The sequence below is a fragment of the Sminthopsis crassicaudata genome, chromosome 5 (assembly GCF_048593235.1).
Source record: "Sminthopsis crassicaudata isolate SCR6 chromosome 5, ASM4859323v1, whole genome shotgun sequence".
Lineage (NCBI taxonomy): Eukaryota > Metazoa > Chordata > Mammalia > Dasyuromorphia > Dasyuridae > Sminthopsis > Sminthopsis crassicaudata.
The window spans coordinates 310,959,166-310,978,096 of record NC_133621.1 but is presented as its reverse complement, the minus strand read 5'-3'; the positions used below and the strand labels follow the sequence as shown (position 1 = coordinate 310,978,096).

The window sequence follows — 18,931 nt, the reverse complement described above, 5'->3', positions numbered from 1 at the left end:
CTCAATATGATTCATAAAGAAATGTGTGTATTTAAAAAGTTAATATACTTGTATAACCAGAAAAATAATTAAAATGCTTAGGAAAAAAAAAAGAAAAAAAAGGATGGGGGAAGAGGAAAATCTAAGCATGGATTTAGAAGGTAGAGAAAACCATTATTTATACAGAGAATGGCTAAAGACTGGAGAACATGGAAGATTAACGATGTGAAAGTGTTGGACCAAAGGACCCTTTGGGAAACCAAGAGAAAAGCTAGAGAAGATGAGTAAAGATGTCAAAGAATCTTGAGAGAAGCATATTCCTTTATTAAAAGTTCTTTCAGAAAAATGTAAGTCATGTGAAAGCTACAAACTTGAGAAGATTCAGAACAGCCCTGTGTCATACCCCCCCAAAATCACCTTGCCCATCAGACTTTGATGTGGTATAGACAACTGTTAAGGTGGAGCACAAAAAAGTGTGGGAAGATTTTTCCAGAGGCTAATATTAATGGCCATATGTACCACATGTTATATAGCAAACACTGACTGTATACAATCATGCACACAGTATATGTGGCTATTCCCAAAATATATCAAAGGTTATTAAAATCTCTGAAAAGACATGCAATCCTCAAACTATGTGTTTGCACCAAATCAGTAATAAAATAAATGCAAATAAAAGCAACTTTTAGCATTTACCTCGACGACTCCAGCAAATTGAGATTTCAAATGATGAAAGTAAATGTTGGAAAAGCTGTGTAAAGATATTCATATAACTTATTTGGTTCAAAAATACTGGAAAAAAAATTATTAAGGGGCAGCTAGGTGGTGCAGTGGATAGAGCACAGCCCTGAAGTCAGAAGGACCCAAGTTCAAATCTGGTCTTAGACACTTAACACTTCCTAGCTGTGTGAGCCTGGGCAAGTCACTTAACCCCAATTGCCTCAATCTCCCCCGCTCCCTATTGCTATTTTGTTACAAAATCAAGCATTAACATTTATGAATACATTTTTGGCAATGAAGAACCCAAGTTTGGATGAAAATGCTTAGATATGTTGGAAAATTAGATAAAAAGGCAATCTGTACTGCACCAACAGTGAATTCTTGTATCTGCTAAGTCAGCAGCACATATAAAGGCCCTGAGGATGGTGCTCTATAAAGCCAGTCAAGGTCAGATCACCTATAAGTCATTGGAGAAATGTGAAACAGGACACATCTTTTTTTTTTTTTTTTTTTTTTTTTTTTTTTTCTGAGGCTGGGGTAAAGTTACTTGGCCAGGGTCACACAGCTAGGAAGTGTTAAGTGTCTGAGACCAAATTTGAACTCGGGTCCTCCTGAATTCAAGGCTGGTGCTCTATCTACTGCGCCACCTAGCTGCCCCTTACAGGGCACATCTCTTAAGAGAAGGGCTAGCAAAAGCCGAACATGGCAGCGCTTCAGTATTATTTGGATTAAAGGGGACGTGCAGCAAGGGTCACTCCTGCATTTAAAGCACTATTTCTCGGATGCTCTGTGGGTTGTATGTGAAATTCCTCCCGCGGACGGGGGAGCTCGCCTCCCGCCTCTTCCTCTCAGAAACTTGGGGTGTGCCAGAGGTCATTCCTCCTGGTATTCATGGAGAGGGGGGCTGTGACTAACACACTTCAGGGCGTCACGAAGGGGGGGGAATGTGCACCTTTGCAGAGTGCTCCGGAAGGCGAGTCCTCCTCCCACAGTGCCTACAAGGCCTCAGTCACCGGCTCCCACCTAGTCCGTTGGATCGCTCGGCGGCCCCTTCGGGGCTCTGACCCCTCTCAGACCCTTTCGGCAGGCACCTGTTGTCCTCCCCCCCCTCTTCGCCCCCGCCCGACCATGGGTGGCCCCGGGGCTGAGTTCCTCCGTTTGGCCCCCGCTGGGCCCTCAGGGATGGGGGGACGCCTGCTCCCCCCCCCCCCGAAGTCGGGGTCCGCCCAGCTGAGTGGAGGGCACAGGCCTTCCCTAGAGCCCTAGCCGTCTGCGTGCCCTCCCCCCGCCTACGTTCCCGTCCCCTTCACGCCGAGCCCCAGGAGCCCGCCCACACAGCAGAACTCAGCCAGACTCCCCGTTCTCACGTTCCCAATGAGCGCCCGCACGCCCGGCAGCCCCTTTTATATAACGTAGAACGTCCGCGCCGCACGTCCCGCTCCGCCCACTCCCGCACCGAGCCGGGGAAGGTGGAGGGAGGGGAGAAGAGGCGGGACTTCCGGCACCAGAAACTAAACTTCCTACTGGAGGCGGAAGCGCCGCTGGGCGCCGGACTCGGAGGGGATTCGAGGCTTCGGGGGCGGCGGCGGCGGCCGGGCCAGCAAGGGCAGCTCCGGCTTCGGGCCCGGCCGCATCCGGGACGCGTCGTCTGCCGCCTGAGGGATGCGGAGGGACCATGGCCAGCGACGGGGCGCGGAGGCAGTTCTGGAAGCGCAGCAGCCACAGGCTCCCAGGAAGGTGGGCGGGGCCCCGGGGGTGCGGGTCAGGGGTCAAGGGTCGGCGTGGGGCAGCCCCGAGAGCGTCTGCTGGCCGGGCCCGCCGGAGCCCTTTCCACAGAAGCCCCCACTGAAGCTCGGAGCAGGGCTGGGGGCGGAAAGAGATCGGCGCCAAACCTGCCCTCCTCCCTCCGCCGGCCTCAGTTTCCTCCTCGTGGGCTGGAGGTCATGGGCGTGGTGGGCGGGGCCGGCGAGACTCAGTTTCCTCATTGGTGACTGGGAGCTCTGCTCCTGCCCTCCAGGGGCCCTTCCTGGGGTGCGACCTCCCGGCCTCCGTTCTCCTGCTGTCTGGGGGTCCCTCCCCCGGGCCTCCCCTCCCCGGGCCTCAGTTTCCCCAGCTGTAACTTAGAGGCTGCACTCCCTGCTCTGCGCGGCCTCTGTCCTCGAGTCCTCCCCTCCCCGGGCCTCAGTTTCCCCACGTGTTCCTCTATGGGGTCCTCCTTTAACTCCCTATGGAACGAAGGGGGCAGGTGCCATTGCCCCCCTCCAGAGTCGAGCTGGCTGGCACAGAGCCGTTCCACGGCCCCCCTTGGGAAGGGCTGCGGGGGGAGCCTGGGGAGGGAGACGGCCCGGGTCCGAGGGGAGCGGCCTGGCTCCGGGGTTCCGCCTCCCGGTTTTGAGCTGGGTGCCCGGAGGTGGGGGGGAGGGGGTCCCGCGCTTCCCGGCCGTGGCCATTGCCGCTGACGGGCGCAGTGTGTCTCTGGGCCGAGCCCTGGGGGCCTGTCCCTGGGAGCCTGGCCCCGGGGTGCCGCGGGGCGCCTGAGCCTCAGGGCTCGGGGGTGGTCGGGGCCAAGCCGGGGAGAAGAGTGAGCATTGGGGGCACCTGGAGGTCAGGCAGGGGGCACGCTGCAGAATAGGGCTGGGAGGGGAGGGCCGCGCGGGCCTCGGGCCTGAGGGCTGGACTTTGGCCGGTGGCCGCCCCTCGGTCCTTGCCCGCTCAGGCCCCTGGCTCGCCGCAGACGTGCCCCGCCGGGCCTGGGAGGCGTGCCCGCCCCATCGTGGCAGGAGGTCCAGGTCCTGCCCCGGCCTCCCTCAGGAGTCCGGAGGCGCCTTCTCCCAGCTGAGTCTCCCCCGCTTCTCCTGCCCTCGTCCTCTCTGTGTGCCCTGCGGTCCGGGCGCTCCGGCAGGCCAGGGCTGCCCCGGGGCCTGGCACGCAGCATCTAGGAGGTGTTTCCCCAGTGCTGGCTGCCTGATTGACCTTAAGGACCATCCGGTCCAGAGCTGCTCTCACCTTATTCTCACAACAGCCCGGGAACGCATGCCAAGTGTTGTGCTGTAACTCCAGGAAGGGCAAAAGCGGTGCTCCCCCCCATGCAGTGCTCCCCCCTCACGCAGCTTCCCTCTGAATGGGGGACCACATCAGAGACTTGTTAGATTCAGGGCAGGTGGAAGCCAATCTGAGTGGGTGAGACACCTTGGAAGGGCTTCCTGCACAAGGTGGGAGGTGAGCTTGCTCACGAAGGGAGGGGGGAGTGAGGGGAGGGGGCAGGCCCGAGGAAGCTGTCCGGGATCCTCAGGGGGTGGGAGGTTGGAACGGATGAGCTCGCCAAGGGACCCCCGTGGGAGTGGGCAGGGCCCGGGTGGGGGAGGAGGACAGAGGGGCGATGTGGAGAAGAGCAGGAGGAGGAATGGCCGTTGGCCTTGGCATCGAAAGCCAGGTGCAGAGGGTTTAGAAGTGACTGAAAGACAGGAAAGTGGAGGCCCTGAGCATGAGCAGGTTTGAGGGGACTTTAACTGGATAGGGAGGAGAGAGGGAGGAGAGAGGGAGGACCATTGCGCGGCAGACTGGGCACAATGGGGTCTTTAGGGATGGAGGAGGCTTGGGAGAGTGTAGACAGCAGGGCAGGAGTCAGCAGGTGGGGCTGGTGAAGAGAGGGCGGAGGGGGGCAGTTTGCTGGAGGAGTTGGGGGCTTGCCTTGGCAAGGAGAAGGGCCGCCTCTTCATGTGGGACAGCTGTGAAGGAGGAGCAGGTGCTTGAGGGGCGGGAGAGGAGGAGGCCGCCTGTGGCGGGGAGAGGGCCGCAGGGTCTGGGAGAGCGCACTGAGGAAGGCCCAAGCTCGGGGTCTGCTCTTGCAGTGCTTGCAAGCATGCCCCTGTGGAGGGGGCCCCTTTGTGCGTCGGGCCCGTGGCTTCCCGTGGACGTTGGGCCCGTGTTAGTTATTCTGGGTTTCCCAAGTGGAGAGGAGAAAAAAGGCTGGCTTGGTTCTTGTGTTTCCATCCCCAGCACCATGGACAGAGCCCCTCCCTTTAGAAGGGGCTGCAGCCTTCTCTCCACCCCTGCTGTGAAGGTAGCCTCCAGTTGGGCTTTCCTGGGTAAGGAATCCAGGAGGGAGCACCTCCACCCCAGGGCACAGGGCTTTGCCCTCAGTGGTGACTTGGATTGAGGTCCTTGGCCGGTGCCGGGCAGGGTTGGATGGAGCCCCAGGCCGGGGCTGCCTCGCTGTTGCAGGGCTGAAGGTAGTTGAGGGAGGTTGCCCGTTTCCGGGGATGAGGCCTTTGACCCCGGGCTTCCTTCACCCACCGTGGGGCTGCTTCTGTCCTGGGACTCCTGTGCATGCTACAGGTATCAAGGGGGTACCTTTGGTCTTTTCATTTCTTAGAGTCGGTTTCCAGGCCTCTCCTGCCCAGAGAGCCAACCTTTGGTCTTGCTTTTTCTTCCCTTTCTTCTTTTTGAATGCATTTGCAGGGAAACTCTGCCCAAATCCCCGAGGGTCACAAAAGTCCGCAGGTTGCCTGCAGGTTGAATCCCCGTAAGGCCAGTTGGCGTCTCTGGGGAAGCTGATGTCACTCTCTGAGTGCCCCCTACCCTTACTAAGCTAGCATGTGCCGGAGCGGACACCGTGCTGGACGCTGGCAACAGAAACTCCCACAGAGCAGAACCGGCCTTTGGGCCATCACAAATGAGTCCCGACTGGGGACGCGCGATTGGATCTCTGTGTTTCCTGCTGATCACGGAGGGCTGAGACCTGATTTGCTCATTTCTCTGTTGGGAGGTCAGCGTGGACTCGATCTGGCAGCCCAGAGCATCGGAACCAGAAAGGTTTTCAGAGACTGTTTAGCTCCTCCCCCCGCCGAGATTTCCCGAGTTCAGAAGAGACCTTGAGACTCTCACAAGTCCCTGTTTTTCCTCCTATCCCATAGGGCCTCCGATTGTGATTGTGCACTTGGGGGTTCGTTGGCAGCAGCACTCTAATTGGTTCCCCTACGTCATGTCTCCCCCCTCCAGACCAGGTCCAACTATGGCACCCCTACCCAATGTTTCCCCAGGATCAGATAGTCTCCGTATGAAGCTCTTTGCCACTGGACCCCTTCATGCCTTCTTGGTCTTCTTATTCTTGACTGCCCGCCATGTTCTCCTTGGTCCAGTGACACTAGGCTCTCTGCACTCCCCAACTTGGTGCTTTTCGCTGGCTGTCCACCTGCCGTGCCTGGGATTCTCTTCCTCCTCATCTCCATCTCTGGGCTTCCCAGCTCCCTTCGGGGCTCGTGCATCTTTCCCTGCACGGGGAGGGTGCCTTTCCCAGGCCTCCTGCTAGCGCCTCCCTCTGTGACGGTCTCCCATCTCTCCATCCTTGTCTTGTATGTGCTTGGTACTTTGTATCTTACCTCCTCATTAGTCTGGGAGTTCCTTTAAGGAAAGGCATTTTGTTTTTTGCCTTTCATTTTACCTCAGGCTTTAGCCTGACCTAGAGTAACCTCAGGAGTCATCAGATAAGCCTCTCTTATCAAGGAAGAGAGTTTCCTAATACTGTGCCTGGTCCATGTTCTTTAGCTGAGGGAGCTGAGGCCCTGACAAGTGAGGTCAAATGAAAGAGCTAGGATTTGAATCTGGATCCTCCCTTCTCACTGCAGCCCCTCTGCTCCATCAGCTGGTCCGTGGCTGGCGCTGCCCAGGCTCATTTGTTGTTGCTTGTGTCTGCTTCCCGGTGCTTCGTGTGGGGTCATTGACATTCCCTTTCCTTTCCATCCGAGCCCGACAGAATAAAATATAACATCGGGCTGTTCCACGTCTCCTGGCTGTAGACTCGTTTTGTCCAGATGAAGTTTAACTGCTACCTTCTGGACAAACTTCTGACGAGTCCTTGGCAGGGAGGCAGACATCCAGTTGTCCCTGACACCTTTGGCTTTGGCGGGCAGGGAAAGGAGGTGATCAAAAAATGGTGGTAGTTTTCCCCGTGTTCCTCCAAATCTGTTTGTTTTTGTTCTACTCTTTTTGACTAAGGACCTGTAAATTGGCTCATTCTGTCTGTTCTTAGGAAAAGGTGTTGTTGAGGTTCTGCCTGTCTTCGTAGGTGATGAGATCCCTTCACATCCTCAGATTCTTCCTAGTAATTTAGCTGGTCGGTCTGTCAGTCACCAAGCATTTTGAAGCAATTAGTGTCTGTCTTTAGGGGCTCTGGCTATCAAGAAAGGTAAGAAGTCTTGGTTCTCAAGGTATTTCATTCCTAACGGGGAAGGAAACATGTAAATAAGCAGATATAAATGTGATCTCTGCAGATGTCAAGGAAGGAAATCGTTGGGAGAAAGGACGGTGTAGTGAGGGCCAGTAAAGGGCCAGGTATCTATATCGAGCAGAACGTGGTAGCCTGGGAAGCCGTGAGGGGGAGTTGGGGCGTCTTGGGACTTCAGGTTGGGAAGGTCCCCCAGGGCAAAGGTGAAGAATACTTAAAGTTGAATTCAGTCTAAGATCCTTCGTTCTCCCCATTGGCCAAGATGAGCCAGAATTTGTCTGTTTGGATGGGTGCCTTGAATTGAAGTCTCTTTCAGTTCCTACTTAACGTGAATCTTGAGGAACTAAGATGATGCACATGTCTGTGCTAATTAGAGATTCGGGGCATTTTTCTTGTTTAAGAGCTGTCTCAATTTCATTGAAGGCTTTAATGCCTCTATAAAATTTTTTTCCAGTGCCAGACCCTGTTTTTGTTTTATTTTTTAGGAGTTAATCTCTGCCTTCTGTTAATTTCCTGGCCTAAAGCCAGTCATCGGAGGTGGCAGAGCAATTTATGGATCAACTAAACAGCCTGTCAGGGAGCGTTATGACTTTAGACAGAGAAAGGGTAACAATGAGAGTTGAAGAAGACTTAGAGTGAGTTATCTCTGTCTACCTTTTAAAAAAGATAAGAGATGCTGGAAAGGATTGAATTTGTTCTCTTGGAAATTATTTAGAATTTGGAAGGCTGCAGTGCCATAATAATTTGGCTGTAATGCACAGAAATAGGAAAAGTGGGGAAACCCGATGCTTGGCGCCTGGATGGTTCATGGAGCTGTGGCCACCATTTTATAAGGCACATGTTGACCAAGACAAGTAGGAACCAGAGAGAAGAGAATAGGAAAGAATGGTGTGAGGACAGAAAGCTCTCTTGGGAGCCCCATTGGCGGAAGTACGAAAACGGTCTTGTTCTTTGGGTACTCCTAGGCCTGTGCTGGAGGGAGCAGAGGCTATCCTTGTTCGGCTCAGCTCCCAGGGCAGGAGGAGGAGTTACTGGGAGTGAGCTTCCTCTTGTCTGTGAAACTGAGTGGAAGTGATGTGGACTGCCCCAACGTTGCTGAGTTCTGGGATACTGGGGGCCTTCGAGCAGAGGTTGGCTGCCCTCTACTGGGACCATTGGAAAAGGAGCCTCACCTTTGATAAGGCGTTTTCTAAGCTCTCTTCTTCCCTGAAAATTTATCCCCAAACTCCAAGTGCTCCTCCCTCATGCTGGAGAGCCAGTGCTTACTGGTGGTTCCCAGATATGAGAAGGCTTCTTGGTGGTTGGTTGGCCCTTGCTCCAAGAGGTTATTGAAATAAAACATTCAATTTAGCAAGAAAAATAAAAGGATGGAGATGTAGCCCTCAGGAAATTCATAATTGATATATTATTACCTTATGAATATATATATATTATAAATGATTGATAATGACTAAAGTTAGAGGTGTATTTCGACTGGACCTGAATTTGAATCCTAGCTCCACCACTGAATATACCACTGTGAATTCCCAGATAAGAGAGGGTTGATCCCCGGTAATTCTAGAATCCTGTGATTTACCGTAGGTTTACCATAGCCTATTTTCTACATCTGCTATTATGGCTACTTTTTCCTGCTTTTGTGGAGGAGATCTGATTCTAGGCTGTGGGGGAGCAGTGGAATTGTTTACCATCAAAAAAAAAAAAAAAAAGGTTTAAAAAAATTTTCTCTGAAGCCCTTTAAAGTGAATTTCTTTAGAAAATGCATCTCTCCAGAATGTATTTTATAAATCTTTGGAACTCATTGACTGTGAGAGAATGAGCCTTAATGGCAGATTGAGTTCATTTTACAGTGTTTATGGCAAACCACTGTTGAACTCAAAGAGTACCCGGAGTAATGACCCCAGCATGGGGAAGATAGGTTGATGGGCTCTAAACAAAGCCGACTCTATGATGTGCCTGTCTGGTTCATCTGTCTGAAATACGGGAAAACATTTAATTGTAAATATGGTAATCTAATTTTTTATTTATTTTGCACTCCCTAGCAAATTGCTGCTGTCCTCATTTTGTTTTCACGCCTGCGCTTCCCCCCACCTCCAGTCTTTACCCTTGTCTCATTCTTCTCAAAGACATTTTTTCTGGGTGCTTTGCTCTGGGGTCTGCAATGGTGATGTTGCTTTCTGTAAGTGAAATGTTGGCAGTTAGAGGAATGAGGTGCATTACGGGTGGGCACATCGCATCTTGGGGAGGGCACCCAGTGTGCCTAAAAACAGACTGGGGAACCAGCGCCACTCCTTGCGCTCTTTACCCATCCTCCTCTGCCTCCTTCTCCTGGATCTCTGCCAGGTGGTGGACTGTCGGTGCAGAATGGGATTGGTTTGGCTTGTCTGTATTTATTTGTTCCAAGGGAAGATCTTGTTGGATAGGTTTTGTTAATTTTCTTTCTAATTAATATGAATTTATTTTTTTACTTTATTTTTAAATTAATTTTATAATTATAACTTTTTTTTTTTTTTTTTTTTTTTTAGTAGTACATATGCATGGGTAATTTGTTACAACATTATCCCTTGCACTCACTTTGTTCTGAATTTTCCCCTCTTTCCCTCTACCCCCTCCCCTAGATGGCAGGCAGTCCCATACATGTTAAATATGTTACAGTATACCTTAGATAAAATATATGTGTGCAGAATGGAATTTCTTGTTGTATAGGAAGAATTGGATTCAGAAGGTAAAAATAACCTGGGAAGAAAAACAAAAATGCAAACAGTTGACACTCATTTCCCAGTGTTTCTTCTCTGGGTGTAGCTGATTCTGTCCATCATTGATCAATTGGAATTGGATTAGCTCTTCTCTATGTTGAAGAAATCCACTTCCATCAGAATACATCCTCATCCAGTATCATTGTTGAAGTGTATAATGATCTCCTAGTTCTGCTCATTTCACTCGGCATCAGTTGATTTAAGTCTCTCCAGGCCTCTTTGTATTCATCCTGTTGGTCATTTCTTACAGAACAGTAATATTCCATAACATTCATATACCACAATTTACCCAGCCATTCTCCAATTGATGGACATCCATTCATTTTCCAGTTTCTAGCCACTATGAAAAGGGCTGCCACAAACATTTTGGCACATCCAGGTCCCTTTCCCTTCTTTAGTATTTCTTTGATCCACTGCTGGATCAAAGGGTATGCACAGTTTGATAACTTTTTGGGCATAGTTCCAAATTGCTCTCCAGAATGGCTGGATGTATTCACAACTCCACCAACAATGTATCAGTGTCCCAGTTTTCCCACAGCCCCTCCGACATTCATCATTAATATGAATTTAACCACATGAACATACATGCACATGTATATGCCAGGAACAAAACAAACAGGTCTGTATGGGAAACTTGGACTACGTCTTGAATGCATTCCTTTTTGTTCTGTTACATTTAGCTTGGTAGCTCCCACATTGTCTTCTTGTCTGTGTTCCCTTCTGAACAACTTCTTGCGCTAGTTTCCATCCTTGCCACGTGGCTCAGGGATGGTGATTGCCCTTTGTCTTATTTTTTTGGCGTCACAATCACTGCTTCCACCTTTGCACTCTCCTAAAAACATCCTTCCTTGTCCATAGAAATACCATCCCACAGGGTCAGTCCCTACAATGATCATTTCAGAAGGGAGGTCTCCCCCTCTTCTCAGCTTCTTCAGTCACTGGGTGCTGAATGTAAGCTTGCAAATAAGCATCAGTAGTGCAGCAAACTCTACTTTTGGTCATTGATGACCTTGGTGAAACCAGTTTTGGCCCAGCGGCAGAGTTAGAAATCTGACTGTCTGGATTGGGAAGTGAGCAAAAGGTGAAAATCTGCATAGACAGCTTTCTCTAGCAGTCTGACTGTGTAAAAAAACCAAACCAAACCAAACCAAAACAAAAAAAAAAAAAAACCTAAAGAGATGGGATAGAAGCGTGCAAGAATGTTAGAATCAACAAAAAGTGTTGTGTTTTTTCCTTTCAGATGGGTTGGGAAATTTAGGCACGTTTCTAGGTAGTAGAGTTCAAGAGGCAGAGAGAAGAGGGGGAGCATGGGATGAATAGCCTTGATTTTTTTTCAGGGAAGAATTCGGTGAAATTCTCAGCTGTGGTCAGCAGTGTGGGATGCTTTGAGGGGAGAAGAAAGTGTTTGGAATGATCCTGAGGAACACAGGGATCAGTAAACGGACTGGTGGTTATACTGAACATATTCAAGAAGAGTGAGCCTGGGAGACTTGGCATCCTAGACCTTCGAGGCTATCACTTCCAGCCTCCAGCCTCTTATATTTAGAGGAAGAAACTGAGACTGTGATAGGTTACATGTTAGAGAGGAGCTTTCTGTCCAGGTCTGGCCGAAATTCTGGGAAATACGGTCTGGGTTCCAGCTTACCCTCTTACTGTTCATCTCCTCTGGGGCTCAGGTGTTCTGCACCCATCCTCTGGGCGCCATCTTGGATACCCGGGCTTCGGTCATTGTGTGTCTTTATCGGTCAGCCGTGGACCTGGCATTCTTGGGGTCGTCAGTCCCATTTCAGACGGATGGTCTCCGCCATTGCCTCTTGAGCTTTAGCATTCATCCTGTCCCTCCTGTTTTGCCAGGTCATTCTGTAATCACGCCTGGCTGGCGATGCAGCCTATCCTGGGCCCTGTGTGGCAGCTAACATCTCATTTTTTCTTCATTTGAAAAGTAGGACAAGGAGTTAAGTCAGACAGAGGTTAATTTCTCATTTTTTTTTCTTTTCAAATAGTATCCAGCATGTGTATGGAGCCCAGCATCCTCCTTTTGACCCATTAGTACATGGCACGTAAGTTCAATGTCACCTCTGAAATGCTTGTCCTTGAATATTTGTTTTGGAGAGGGTGATGGGCCACGCTTGGTGTGCTTTGGCAAAGACCAGGCAGGAGCCGTCTTCAGATAATGGACTTTCTCTAGCACTTCTCCAGAGTTAGCCCCGGGGCTGGGGTCAAGGAGGGTGGGTAGAGGGCCGAGGGCAGCGGGTAGAGTTTGGCCCTTGGTTCCCCAGTACCTTGAGTACTTTTTCCTCTGGTCATGGTCGACTCTCAGTTGTTGAGGGCTCGTTCCTTCAGCGGGGGGCCCAGGGCAGCCCATTGCTCACCTCATTGTGGTTCTTTTGTTACGTTTCTGTGTGATCAAACTCCCCTTGGCAATCTGGAAGAGGAGAAGTAGAAGCTGTGTGAAAGCAAAACCCAACTCCGTTCTAGGCCTGTGCCGGACTGATGGCCAGCCCGCAGGCAGCGAGGCTGTAAGGGCTCCTGGGCCCTCTCCCCGATAAAGCTGCAAGTCCATGAGCTCTGAACCCTGGGACAGCAGGATCCCAAGCAGGCCTTTCCCTCCCTGCTAACTTGGCCAAAAGGCCAGGATGGGAGTATGGGAGGGAAGCTATTTGGGAATAATGAGAGAGTAGCTGGGTCCTTAGAGACCTCCCCAGTGCTTGCTCAGCCGCTCTCCCCCTGGATTTCCGTTCCTTTCTCCCCAGTGCTAAGTCATTTGCACATCCAAGCAAGATGTTCCTTCCTTATTCCTGTGTTGGGACGGACTGAGGTCTGAACGTGTGTATGTGGGTGTGTTTGAGATGTGTGTGGGTGTGTGTCTGGTTTGTGGGGGAGCAGGTATGTCTGTGTCTCTCTGTGTGTCTCTGCCTCCTGAATGCTCTGTCCTGTGACTTTGGGCCTCGCTCTTGGGGAACTTGAGGAGTGAAGACGCTCGTTCTGTTTGCAGGTTGATTAAGACAGTCCCCAAGACGCCGACCACGCCAGTGAAGCCCAAGAAAGTCAGCACTTTCCAGGAGTTTGAGAGCAACACGAGCGATGCGTGGGACGTGGGGGAGGACGATGACGAGCTGCTGGCCATGGCGGCCGAGAGCCTGAACACGGAGGTGGTCATGGAGACGGCCAACCAGGTCATCCAGAACCACAGCCGCCGCCAGGAGCAGCACCGGGCGCCCGAGGAGCGCGTTTGCAGGGACAGGGAGCAGCCCGAGCATTTCTCCGAGCTCCCCACGGTGATGGGCCCGGACAGCAGGCTGGTGAAGTCTGTCAGCGAGAGTCACACGTCCCACTCTGCAGGTACGGGGGCCTCCCCCTCCAGCCTCAGGAGGTGCCCTGGGCCTCTGGCTGGGGCTGTGGCAGCTCTGCTCCCGGGCCCTGAAAAGCAGAGCTTTGTGGGGGTAGCCAGGGAACCTCAGTACCAAGGACACTTGCTCCCTTGTGCCACCCCTCATGCTTTGTTTCCTCTTCCTCTCCCTCTCCCCATCTTCTATTTCTCCATCCTTCCATTCCTTGTCTCTTCCTTCCTCTCTCCCCTTTTTTATTTTCCTCCTAAGTACAAAGTACATGGGCTCTGCAGGATTATCAGACAGCTGTGGGCACGAGGGGAGGGATCCTCAACTCCCTGAGCCCGGGGGAGGGGGGGCATGTCCCCCATGGACAAGTGCAACACTGCTGGCCGTGGGATGCCCCATTCTGCCCTCTCTGCCCTTTGGGATGGCCAGGGGCCTTGTCGGGAAGGTTTCCTGGCCTTCTGGCGCCCGGTTCCGTTTGCCGGGGTCTGGTGGGGCACAGGTGGCCTCTTGGCCCTCTGGGGGCGACTGCCCTCCAGCTGCTTGACAGAGGTGCCGTCTGACTGCCCCTTCCAGAGTCCTCTGGCCATCTTATCCACCCCCCAAACTCTTAGTGATGATGTGTGCAAGAGCTCGGATGGTGCCCATGGGCTGCCCGGGCTGTCGGCCACGTCCGACCCCAGAGCAGGAGCGGGTCAGGTAGTCAGGGCTTGCGCTGTAACCTGCCTCGGCCACTGCCTGTCACCCCTTGGAAACCTTCTTGCCAGCTCATTGTTGTCTCAGAGAGCGAACCGTGGGGACTCATCCCTCTGGAGGGTCACTGATCTCTGTTCGCTGTTGCACACTGCCTATGGGGCCGGGCTTGTTATGGTTGTTTGTGCCCTCTCCACTCAGACACGGTCATCTCCGTAGCGAGAGTGAGTGGGGCTAGGACACTGTGCCTCCGGACCCCACCCCCCAGGTCATGGTGCTTTGCCCCCTGCTCCTTCTGGGAATCTTAAAGGCTGCCAGGGCCCATGTGGTGGCCCTTCTTGTTTCAGTAGCACTCCATTGATTCCTGTCTTGGACAAAGTCAAATGTAAATGCATTGTTTTGCATTCAGAACCCTCCCTCCTTTTCCAGGCCTCTTATACTTGGCTCCCCAGTGCATAATCTTAGATCTAGTGCCGTGGCCCTCGTGGTTATTCCACTGATAAGGCAGTCCATTTCCCAGGCAGTGTGTTTGTATTTAGGTTTGTGGTATCCGGTGGCCCCTACTGCTGTGTGACTGCCAGAGCGTGGGCAGAGTCCTAATCGAATGAGATGGAGGTTGTCTGTCCCGCTTAAAGAGCCACAGACCGTCCTGATTGTGTCATGGATGTAGAGGGGGGTCTTTCTCTTGCCCGTCATTCTCCTTGTGGTGCCCAACGCTGAGATATCTTGGCAGCTCTAAAGAAAGATCACAGATGTTCTGTCCTTCACCCTCCCATTTCCGCTTTTTTCACCCTGACCTCAGCCCCGCGGCAGCACCCTGAGTTAACGCAGGATGAGGGCAGGGACCGAGAGACTGAGAGCTGGGACTCTGCCCCTGGCCAGAGGGCAGCCTGCCTCGGGGTGGTGAGGACAGGATATGAGGCAGCATCTTGGGCTGTTTCCCCTGCCTCCTCAGGGCTTAAGTGGGGCACAGTCTGCCTGGGGGCCAGGGAGCACTGCCCTCGTTGACAGCCTCAGGGCTCGTATCGGTGGGGTTTTTCAGCCATATTTTGAATCTAATGAGTTCTGTGTGGAAATGAGCAGCTGCTGAGAGTGATTTTCATTCCTGACTGACAGGGTGCCGCCAGAGATGCGTGGATGCCAGTGTGTTCAGCAGAGCCTATTGTTGTCCCCATCATTTGTCTGGAGCCCACCTTTTCATAGGAAATTTAATTTTTGTCTTAGAAAATGAGATGCGATGCGATGATATGGTTTTGGACTCTGAATTCGTGGGAATTTTTTAAGTGGCTGCTTTTGGTGGGCACTGGAGAGAGGGCGAGGCTAGGGGGTTCAGGCTCTGATTTTCACTTTGTAAGCCCTATCTTAGTATAGGCATGGGAGCTTGGGAACATCATCCCAAGGCTCTCTCACCCCCAAACTGGACTGCTCTGTGGTAATCTAGGAGCATGGAAGGGGCATGGGGCTGTGACTTAGAACACAGAGAGTCCAGGACTGGCTCTTCTCCCAGGCTGAATGATCTTTGGCAACTATTCCTTCGGTTTCCCATGAGGCAAAGGGATCCACAGAGACAGATCCCTTCCTAGTCTGATGTTCTTTGCATCTTTTGCTCTCCTTTGTAGGAAGGTGATTTTGGTGGTGGTGGTTGGGGGTGGCAGTGGTGCTCCTCGGTGTGCCCAGAAGGATGATGCAGGCCCACAACTCCTCTCTCTCCTGCCTTATATACTTATAGAGTAGAAAATATGGACAGATAGCCTATGGGGAGGACCTGGGAGCTCAGCATCAAGAGGGGCAAATCCTCGACATGGCTGGCTCTTCATGTGCTCTGCTGAGCACGCTAACATGGGGACATGTAGACTGCCTTATAGCATTGCTTTAAGGTCCAAAGGTGAGGTTTTTTTCCCCATTGGCCCATTTCGGGGGGATTGAGCAGCAGCTCTTTAGAGGGATCTTCTGGGCTCATGGCCTGCCTTACTTAAGATTCCTTTGACCTTTGGGAATCGGGGTAATCACTGCTTGGGCCGGAGGGCCTCTGAGGTGCCCCTTTTGGGGCTCATGGTATGTGATACATAGTATCCTCGGGGAAGGTATCATGGTTCTCATTTGTTTTTACAATTCTTCGGAAGCTCGCTTTCTTTGGTCACCTTCTGTTATAACGATCAGCTCAGTACAGCTGGGCTTCCTTCCTTTCCGCAGTTTTATCAGCTTACGGTAGCGGAGTTGTGGATTTTGATAATTAAAAAATTACTTTGTAAAAATTAACTGCTTGAAATTTTACTTCTAGGATTCAAAATATGTTTTATTTCTGGGCCTTAAAAATCAATTGAGTACATATTTTCTTAAATTAAAAAAACAAATCTTCAAAAGTAAATCTTAGCATTAGAGTAGATTAAGGGAACCAGGAATACTGAAACTATTTAAATATTGAAATTACAGTGTTGAGGCACCTTTTAATGAAGTTTTTTAGATTTTAAACCCCCCTGGGTGACATACAAGATCAACATGACTGATGGCATATTTGACTTTAGTAATTAGTGGTACTGAACAGAGGTGGGGTTAGCTGACTTCTAGGTCATGAGGTTAAAGTCAAAATAACTTTTTTTAGGGTCTCCGACCTCAGTTTCCTTCATCAGATTGATCTGTGAAGACTTTGGGGATGTTTGAATGAGAAGGGATGATAGCGGACATCTGGTGGGCCCTTCTGCCCACGACATGACCGTCTTCTAAGACTTTCTGAGAAGTTGTCACGCAGCTTCTGCTCAGGAGCCACCCCTCCTCCCCATGATTGGGAGCCTTATGTTGCTGGGACGTACCATTCTTGATATCTAGAATTATAAGAATCATTTATTGGGGCAGCTAGGTGGCGCAGTGGATAGAGCACCAGCCTTGAATTCAGGAGGACCCGAGTTCAAATCTGGTCTCAGACACATAACACTTCCTAGCTGTGTGACCCTGGGCAAGTCACTTAACCCCAGCCTCAGGGGGGAAAAAAAAAGAAAAGAAAAGAAAAGAAGAATCATTTATTTATTTTCTTTTTTTCCAAAATTTTTCCCTCCCTTCTTTACCTCCCCAAGCAATCTGATAAACATGTATAATCCTTTTAAACCTATAGGAAATTATTTCTTATAATGGGTGTTTGGATGGCCACAGTTGAAAAGAGGAGGCAGGGACAGGAAAGTCAGGAATCCAATAGAAGTTTAATTTCAGAGTGAGGGAAATGGCCTGCAAGCACAGAGGAAGGTCAGACACATGTGCTGGGCCCCGCCCTAGCGAGGGGTCCTGAGGCAGTGTGGGGACATCTCAAAACTTCTACCAGTGGCCATGTGGTGAGCTGTAGCCCTGACAGTGAAGGGTCATGGCAAGAGAGAGACAAATTTGATTCTTGGCAGGGTTTCAGGATCAGAACACGAGTACTTCTCCGAGCTTGTTTGGTGCTTGTCAAAGCAGTGATGTGATTTTACGGGAGAGTGCAATCCTCCCAGGGTGAGCGCAAAGGATTGTTATGTCCAGCTCCGGACGTAGCTTTCTTGTTGGGTATCTGCTAGTAGGATCTTTTTCTTCTCTGGCGCTCCTCCCTTTCTCTCAGCTGGGGGCCCTTTGCCTGGGTAGGACGGCCCCGCCAGGAGACCAGCCTTAGTGCTTCCTGGGCCGCCACCCTCTGGCACATGCTCAGTGTGTAGTCGGTGGTAGCCTTGGTCTCTCACGCAGACTGCTGCCTCTCCAGCCCTGCCTCCTTCCCTTTTTATAAGTTCCTTTCTCTTTTTGAGCTTTCATGCAGAACTTCCCTTTAATCCCTATTAAATGTCATTGCCTCGGCTGCCAGAGTTGAAAGGGGCCCCAGAGACAGATGATCTAGTGCTGTTGTGTGTCACAGACCCTTTGGCAGCCTGGTGGAGCCCTCCCACAATCGAGTTTCTAAATGGCTGAAGGAAATACTAAATTTCTGTTGGAGGTAGTAAAAAGGAAGCTGTCTCTTTTTTTTCCCCCTCTAACCCTTGATCTGTCCATGACCCAGGTAAACAACCTTGGGTTTCAGCCAGTCTCATCCCAGAGAGGAGAAGTTAAAGCTTGAGAATAGCGGATCTTGGGCTATAACTCAGATCCCCTGACTCTGCTTTAGTCTTTGCCCCCTTTATAAAAGCCATCTAGGGACACAGCCCTTGCTGGGGATTTTGGTGAACTTTCACCTTTCTTAAGCTTTTTGCTGAAAACCTTGTGCACTTTGACCGAGGCACGCTCTCTCCAGATGGCCTGGTGGCTCCTTTCCCAGAATGCCCTGCTCATCTTGGTGCTTTTCTGGGCGTCCTCTCTTACTTTACAGTTCCCACAACCCAAGGAGAGGGGCTTCTGTCTCTCAAAGAGACTTCTCCCTCTTCAGAAATGCAGAATTGGGGAGAACTTGTAAATGGGGGAGAACTCTTAACGTTACGGGGTGGGGGAGGACGTGCCTGGCAAGCATTTGCCAACTGGATCAGGTGGGAGTAGGACATTGGAGAGGCTAATTGGCCCTTTTTCATTTCCCTCTTGCAGAAATCCTCAGTGACATGACCCCGCTGCAGCGCTCCCAGTCTCTCCCTTATGCCTCTACGGCCCCTTTAAGCTACGGATCGGATGACAAGAATGTGCTTGGCCCCCCGGCCTTGACGGAGAGGGAGGTCTATCGGCTGGAGAAATTTAAGCAGCTTCTCGCGGGGCCCAACACCGATCTGGGTAAGTGTCATCCACTGCAGGCTCCCTGTCAGGGCACTCCGGAGCACAGAGAAGCCCCCACGGCATTTAGTGGCACGTGGGCAGGTGAGTCCCGTTGGGATGAGTTCTTCGGTGGAGCTCATGGCTCACTGTGATCGAACCCACCAGTGTAATGGCACTTGGCACACCGTCGCTGCTCTTCCGTGGTGCTGTCTCAGGATGACATGGTAGCTGGTCAGCCCAGCAGAGACTCGTGGCTTTTTGGGGCGACAGTGGGCATTGTTCTAAGTGTCTCTGGGTCAGCCCGTTTCTCTATTGAGGAGGTGCCTCATTGTCCTGCAGTTGACTCCCTGGCTCCAGCTGCTTCAGTGGGGTTGTGGGTAGACATTTTCACTGACAGTTAAAAATGAGACTTGGAAAAGAGAAGGATCATGAGCCCGATGAACCTTTTTACTACTAAATGAAACACAGGGCTATTTCTAAAGGCTCTTCAGGTCCCTTCTGAAGGAAGGAGAACAGATTCTTTTTGTATTTCCTAA

The 18,931-nt window shown here is 51.4% G+C and overlaps 1 protein-coding gene across 2 annotated transcripts in view; it reads left to right on the top strand.

Moving 5' to 3' along the window:
* Positions 1 to 2,210: 2,210 nt before the first annotated feature.
* TBC1D22A (TBC1 domain family member 22A) overlaps positions 2,211 to 18,931 on the top strand; it is a 280,355-nt gene continuing 263,634 nt past the window's right edge. The window contains exons 1-4 of one of the 2 annotated variants that reach the window (XM_074272072.1): positions 2,211 to 2,436; positions 11,682 to 11,738; positions 12,674 to 13,020; positions 18,234 to 18,413. In XM_074272072.1, coding sequence (XP_074128173.1) covers positions 2,375 to 2,436; positions 11,682 to 11,738; positions 12,674 to 13,020; positions 18,234 to 18,413 — 646 coding nt within the window. In that variant the 5' untranslated portion in view covers positions 2,211 to 2,374. The remainder of the gene's footprint in view (positions 2,437 to 11,681; positions 11,739 to 12,673; positions 13,021 to 18,233; positions 18,414 to 18,931) is intronic. The other variant, XM_074272071.1, reaches the window with a different exon arrangement.